This window comes from Hyperoodon ampullatus (genome assembly GCF_949752795.1).
Source record: "Hyperoodon ampullatus genome assembly, chromosome: 18".
NCBI classification, from domain to species: domain Eukaryota; kingdom Metazoa; phylum Chordata; class Mammalia; order Artiodactyla; family Ziphiidae; genus Hyperoodon; species Hyperoodon ampullatus.
The window spans coordinates 59,012,386-59,019,875 of record NC_136931.1 but is presented as its reverse complement, the minus strand read 5'-3'; the positions used below and the strand labels follow the sequence as shown (position 1 = coordinate 59,019,875).

General features: G+C 47.2%; 1 protein-coding gene across 3 annotated transcripts; it reads right to left on the bottom strand.

Annotated features, from left to right (window-relative positions):
- Positions 1-1,443: 1,443 nt before the first annotated feature.
- Positions 1,444-6,636, bottom strand: TSEN34 (tRNA splicing endonuclease subunit 34; the record flags this gene model as incomplete). 3 transcript variants are annotated; one of them, XM_079723030.1, is made up of 4 exons in its annotated part: positions 1,444-1,928; positions 5,473-5,727; positions 5,875-6,124; positions 6,394-6,636. In XM_079723030.1, the coding sequence occupies 4 exons, from the start codon at positions 6,634-6,636 to the stop codon at positions 1,741-1,743; spliced, it is 936 nt and encodes a 311-aa protein (XP_079579156.1). In that variant the 3' UTR covers positions 1,444-1,740. The 3 variants fall into 3 exon arrangements, with proteins under 3 accessions (XP_079579156.1, XP_079579157.1, XP_079579158.1); XM_079723031.1 differs by having other exon boundaries at positions 5,881-6,124; XM_079723032.1 differs by lacking the exon at positions 1,444-1,928 and adding an exon at positions 1,969-2,056.
- Between the last annotated feature and the right edge of the window lie 854 nt (positions 6,637-7,490).

Here is a 7,490-nt window from a genome sequence, read left to right as displayed (position 1 = left end):
ATAAGAGAAGCCACTGCAATGAGAAGCCCACGCACCGCAACGAAGAGTAGCCCCCGCTCTCCGCAACTAGAGAAAAGCCCACGCACAGCAACAAAGACCCAATGCAGCCAAACATAAATAAATAAATTTATTTTAAAAAAAAAAAGACTTTGCCTTCCAATGCAGGGGGCACGGGTTTGATCCCTGGTTGGGGAGCTAAGATCCCACATGACTCACGGCCAAAAAACCAACACATAAAACAGAAGCAGTATTATAGCAAATTTAATAAAGACTTTAAAAATGGTTCCCCTGGTCCAGGAACTAAGATCCCACATGCTGTGGGGCTAACTAAACCCGTGTGCCGCAACTACTGAGTCCATGGGCCACCACTAGAGGGCCAGAGCGCCGCAACTACAGAGCCCCTGCGCTCTGGAGCCCACATGCCACAACAAAAGGATCCCGCATGCCGCAACGAAGACCCAACGCAACCAAAAAAAAATAAATATTAAAGATAATGTTTTAAAAAATTGTTTTAAATAAATAAAAATGGTCCACGTCTAGAAAGTCTAAAAAAAAACAGTGTATAAATATTGGAAGCTGGTACTGGTAACGTTCTAGTGATTTCTTAAGCAGAATGGCGCTATATAGATCGTTTTACAAATGCATATTTCATACGTATGTGTTTTAGCTTTTGTAGAAAATTGTGGAATAGGGCTTCCCTGGTGGCGCAGTGGTTGAGAGTCCGCCTGCCGATGCAGGGGACACGGGTTCTTGCCCCGGTCTGGGAGGATCCCACATGCCGCGGAGCGGCTGGGCCCGTGAGCCATGGCCGCTGGGCCTACGCGTCCGGAGCCTGTGCTCCGCAACGGGAGAGGCCACAACAGTGAGAGGGCCGCGTATCGCAAAAAAAAAAAAAGTAATTCTCCAAACACCTGAATAAACACCACCCAAGGCAAAAAAAAGACCACCCTTGACATTCCCTTCCCTACCCCAAATGGCTATCCTAAAACTGCAACACTCGCTTCCTTCTTTTCTTCATGTGTTATTTTTATTTATGCCTTTGTATGCATCTGAAATGTCTTGTAAAAATGTTTTCAATAGGAAGTTTAGTGCAGTGGAAGAGCTCAAAATTCGGTGTCACAGAGACCAGGTCTGGGAATTCCCTGGCGGCCCAGTAGTTAGGACTCTGCGCTTTCACTGCTGAGGGCCCAGGGTTCAATCCCTGGTCAGGGAACTAGGATCCCACAAGATGCGCAGTGCAGCCAGATAAATAAATTAATCAATCAATTAAAAAAAAAAAAAAGACCAGGTTTTAAATCCCAGCCGTGCTCCCTAATAGATGTGTGACCTCAGACAAGTCATTTCCCCTCCTCCAGGCCTTTTCCTCATCTGTACAAGCAGATACAAATGGCCACATTTCCCAGGACTGTCATAAGGATTCAAATCACAAACTCCACATTTATTCAACAAGTTTATTGAGACCTCTTGGGACCTAAGCCTTGTAGGAAACAGAGATGAATCAGCTTTCACACTCAAGAAACTCACAGTTGGAAATAGGTAACTATAAAAACAACACAGCCACTAAGTGCTTTGAATCAGGGAGGGACATGAGAAGGATGTAGTGTTTATAAATCTGGAATCAAAAACTAACTGCCGAGAGAGGCAGGAGGGTGGTCGAGCCTCCCACTCGGAGATGAGCTTGGGACCATCTAGAAAGGCTCTTGCCAAGGACACAGCCACGTGCCCACAGGTCTCTGGAGTTCACTGCAGGCTGGCCCACTGCAGGGATGTGTAGACCACCTTACCATCAGGCTGCGGAGAGCAAAGCAGCAGTGTCTTTCTGACACTGGTGCCGAGGCGGCCAGCAGAAACCAGGTCCTGGAGTGGGATGGGGTCCCCGGGAGCCCAGCACTGAGCGATGTAGTGAGCATGGAAACGGAGCGGGTCGCCTGGGTGAAGGAGAGAGGCAGGTAGCAGTTTCCAGTGGCAGGGAGCTGGAAGACACTGGGACGTCCACACGGAGGACATGGGGATGGTTCCAGCTATCACTACCAGTATTTTAAAGACACCCTTGGACCTGGGAGGTGGGGCAAGTTGACACACATGTATAGCATAATCTTATTTAAAAAACAAAAATGAAAACAAATAATTGAATATATCGTTGTCAGTCAAAGCCATGAGGAACTCAAAAGGGTATCATGTAAATATCCAATGAGAAGTGACTCTAACAGACTAAAAGAAGTAAGAAAACAATTTACAATAGGATGGCATAATAAAATAGATAGAAGAAAGGAGTCAACAAACTTTTTCTGAAAAGGGTCAGAGAGTTTTTGTGGGCCATTTTCAGTTTTTGTGGGCCATGCTGCCAACATTCAAATCTGCCACTCTAGCACAATAGCAGCCACAGACCATATGTAAACAAATGGACAAGGCTGTGTTCCAATAAAACTTTGTTTAAAAAAAACCAGTCAGTGGGCCGGATTCGACCTGGGGCTATAGTTTGCCCCCGGATTAGATGAATGCTTTCAAGTAAAGTAGGACCCTGAGTAGGTCACTTTCCAGAAAACTAAGTAACAGGTAATGTAAATCTAAAAGAGAAAGGCTTCCAGCAATTCTATTCCTGGGTATTTATCTGAAAAAAATGAAAACACTAATTTGAAAAGATACACACACCTCTATGTTTACTGCAGCATTATTTACAATAGCCAAGATATGGAAGCAACCTAAATGCCCATCAATAGATGAATGAATAAAGAAGATGTGGTATTATATACATATATACATATATATACACACACACACACACACACACACACATACATACATACATACATACATACAACGGAATACTACTCAGCCATAAAAAAGAATGAAATCTTGGGATTTTTGACAACATGGATGGACCTCTATTAGCATAATAGAAGGTATTATGCTAAGTGAAATAAACTAGAAAAAGACAAATACTGTATGATTTTATTTATATGTGGAATCTAAAAAACAAAACAAATGAACAAACATAACTAAACAAAAACAGAGTCATAGATACAGAGAAGAAACAGGTGGTTGTCAGAGGGGAGGAGGGCTGGGGGAGGAAATAGGTAGGAAGATTAAGGAGTTCAAACTTTCAGTTACAGAATAAATGACTCACAGGTAAGAATGTACAGTGTGGGAAATATAGTTAATAATTATGTAATGTCTTTGTATGGTGACAAATGGTAACTAGACTTATGGTGCTCATTTTGAAATATATAGAAATATAAAATCACTATACTGCATACCAGGAACTTACACAGTACTATAGGTCAATTATACTTCAAAAGTAAACAAAGACATGGAAAAAGAGATCAGATTTGTGGTTACCAGCAGCAGAGGATGGAGGGAGGGGGAATTGGATGAAGGTAGTCAAAAGGTACAAACTTGCAGTTATAAGACAAATAAGTACTAGGGACGTAATGTACAACAGGATAAATATAATTAACACTGCTGTTCATTATATATAAACATTGTTAAGAGAGCAAATAAATCCTAAGACTTCTCATCAGAAGGAAAAACATTTTTTTTAGATTTCTTTAATTTTGTGTCTGTATGAAATGATGGATGTTCACTAAACTTATTGCGGTCATCATTTCATGATGTGTATAAGTCAAATCATTATGCTGTACCCCTTAAACTTATAGAGTGCTGTATGTCAATTATGTCTCAATAAAACGGAGGGGAAAAATAAATAAATAAAAGAGCAAGGCTATAAGACCTTCCATCTGAGGGGATGTCGTAGCAACTATAAATCAAGGCCCTCCCTGGCAGCTGGGTTTCTAGCAAGAACCTCTCCAGGAGCCAGGCACCTCTCTGGTTGTTAAGATACCTCAGTCAGCTGAGAAAGGAGCATCAAAATGCTTGAAAAGGGCTTCCCTGGTGGCATAGTTGTTGAGAGTCCGCCTGCTAATGCAGGGGACACGGGTTCGTGCCCCGGTCCGGGAAGATCCCACATGCCGCCGAGCGGCTAGGCCCGTGAGCCATGGCTGTTGAGCCTGCGCGTCCGGAGCCTGTGCTCCACAACGGGAGAGGCCACAACAGTGAGAGGCCCACATACCGCAAAAAAAAAAAAAAAAAAAAAAAAAAATGCTTGAGAAGTTACCCCAAAATTGTTTTCCAAGAAACTTAGCATCTTTTAACCTCAGGAAGATTTAGAGTTAGACTTAGAAATATGTATTTAAGAGAGTCAGACCTTGAATAATAATATTCAGGGGACAAAGATTTTATGTATATTTGATACATTGAGTATTGTTTTAGAAATATTGACCTATTACAAGTAACAGGTCAGCCTTGTGGTTTAGTTTCAAATGTGTGATTGAGTGATTGATTTAAACTTATTTTAATCTGAAGTTTTAGTAAGTCTATTAACAGTGTAAGAATATAAACTTAAAAATCACCCCATTTATAACTTATTAGAGTTAAGTTATTGGCAAGGTTCATAACCAGAAACGTGCAGAACTTAAAAAAGAAAAGAAAAATATTAAATTTTAAAATGCAGTTTATAATGTTTGAAACTACTTAATTCCTTTTGTAAATGGGATCAAACATGAATTAATGGTCCCCTTAAAATCTGGTAGATTGAAAAAATTAAGTTTTATAAATTGAAGAAAGCTTAGAAAAAACCTAGAAATTAACATTTGTATGTTTAGTAAGTTGAATATTCATTTGCAAAACCAAAATAATCTTTCTTTTTTTTTTTTTAACATAGAAAAATCACCCAAAAAAAACAGTAGCAAAGTAATTAAACCATGGTTACTTATAGAGAATGGGGCAGGGAAACTGTTCTCAGCTCCTAAATCAGTCAGTTAAATTTTAGTCTGAGAAGAGAATAAGCCTGTCAACTCATCTGCAGGGAACTTAGTGGACAGTCTCCAATGAATGGCTAAGATCTGACTACTTCTCAGGCAGTTCTATCTATGTTCTTAAGGAGAACAAACAGAGTGATTTTCTGCACTTTTTTTTTAACCTTTAAGTTACACAATAAATTCAAAAATTAACTGATTCATCAAAAGTCCCCTTTACCTATTCCTGATGCAAATTCCCTCCCAGAACTATTAACTATTTGTCGTTGGGCTGGAGCAAATCCTTTCAAGCTTTTTTCCCACTTGCTTGATAGGATTCTCTGGCTACTTAGTACTCCACTTTAAGTTCTTTTCATATTCTTTCACTAGAGCCACAATTTTTAAGACTACTTAAATAATTTGTCTATAACTGCATAACAGTATAAAATAGGATTTACTTTTTACTATACATGTTTTTTATGAGCTGTTCTTTTTTTTTTTGCCCCCTTTTCTCATTTACTAAACTGCCCTTCAAATGAGCACGGGCTCTCAAGTGTTTCCTGTCCTTCCATGGTTTCAGAGGCTGAGAAAATGAGACCAAAAAAAGAAAAGAAAAATGCAGAATGTAGTGGGATTGTGAAGAAATGAGTGGCAATCAGAGGTCCCAACACAGACTCACCGGGATAGACCAGGAAGTCGCCCCCGAACTTGCCGGCCGCACTGAGGAAGAAGCCTCGCTCCCACAGGTCTCTGTAGATGCTGTAGCGAAGCTCGTGGGCAGGACGGCCAGCGTGGGGCCAGTCTTTGGACTGGACACGCCAGTCCAGGGGCCTAGCCTTGATGGGCCGAGGCCTAGCAGTGGCCAGCTGGATGAGCAGAGCAGACCTGGGCAAAGGAGCCACCCCATTTGAAGGCCCTGGCTGGGGAGAGGAGCCTGGTGGGGGTGTGAATCCAAGAGAGTTTGGTGAATCCAAGGGGCAAGGTTTCCCCAGCCCCAGGGAGAACCAGCCCTAGATTCCCTGCCAAAATTCCCCAAAATCTCTTCCCTCCTTCCCCTGGTCCCTGGACTCCAAAATCCCACCTTCACCTGCTTCCTCATGCTCTCCAGCAGCCTGGCCAGCACTGGCCTCATTCTCTTCTGCAGCTTGGTTCCCACCGGCATCCTGGCTCCCGCTGGTCCCTGATTTCTGTTCCAGCTTCTGCTTCTTCGCAGCCTGGCCCTCTGCAATCTTCTCTAGGAGCTCCTGACGACGGGTCTCACGGGCCTCAGCTGCCAGAGCACTTTGCTCCTGGAAGCCCTGTTCTTGCTGGCGCTCGAAGGATGCCAATGCCTGAGAAGTAAACATAGCTGTAATCTCAGGATTCAGGCATGCCCTGCCTTAGAAAGCTAGGAATCCTGACTCCCTGGCGCCTCACAACCTCGGGGCGCGAAACCGGGGATCCCAGTATCCTACTCTCACAGTATTCCAGAATCCAGGGGGGGATCCCAGTATCCTACTCTCACAGTATTCCAGAATCCAGGACTCCCAGACCCTCCCACCTCAGGGACCTGTTGTCCCCAGCCTCTTCTCCCGCAGGCGCCCCCAACCTGCCCCCTTACCAGGCTGTGTTGGCGGGGATCCGGGCGCGGGGCGCTGACTAGGGTCACCGCGCCGATCTCTGCCAGCAGCCGCGCCTCTTCGGGCATCAGCAGCAGCGGGAGGCCCAGGCGCGAGTTCTGGCGGGGTCCGCGGGGCAGGGCGCCCACCGTGCGGCCCCCTACTCCCAGGCGCTCCCGCAGCGCCTGCACCGCCTCGGCCCCCCACACCAGGGAGCGGCCGTTCGCCACCTCCACCACCAGCATCCTCCTGCGGGAGGCCAGGGGCACAGGAGTCACCCACAGACCTGCACGCCTCTCGCCACCCGATTCGCGCCGCGGGGAGGCCTCCCACCGCCTGGGGGGGGGGTGGTCTCGGCGAAGCCCCGCCCCTGAGTCTCGGGGGTCGGAGCCTCGCTCAGTGCCGCGTTCGCCACCTGCTGAGCGGGAGGGCCAGGCTCCGCCGCCTGGGCGCCAGACTCCGCCCTCGGGCGATCCCGCCAGGCCCCGGGGCTGACAGAGACGAGGCCCCGCCCCGAACCGAGCCGCGGGGCCCCGCTGGGGTGTCTCGGACCCCGCGGTCAACATTCTGGTCTGAGCCAACACTGCCATGCCGGCCCACGCGCCTCGGAGCAAAGCCTGCCCCAGCACGGGCCACGCCCCCTTCGAAAGATCCATTTCGGCGTCGCCCTTCGGGTGTCCCCGTCAGGTGTCGGGACCTCCAGAGGCCAAAGCCCCGCTGAGGCCACGCCCCCTTCGGGTTGCTCGGGACTTGGCTCCTCCCCTTTCCGAACTCCCGAGGTTCGGCCTCAGGTCCCCTTGCTCTGAGTCGGGCTCCTAGAATACGAAGCCCCGCCCCCTCCCGAGCGTGACCGGTCCGTAAGTTCGGGAGTCCTCGGCTCAGCCGAACCGCAGCACCGCCCTCTCCCGAACATAAGGGGTTCAGCGTTCGGGCGTCCTCGGCTCCCGTCAATCACATAGCCTGAGGCCCCGCCCCCTCTGGCCGCCTGAGCTCCCCGAGTTGGAGCTCCTGCCCTACGTTCGAACCCCACAGCCGGAAGCCCGGTCCCCTGAGCACCCGCCGTCTGTTCTCCGCTCGGGCGGGCTCACCCCACTCGTGA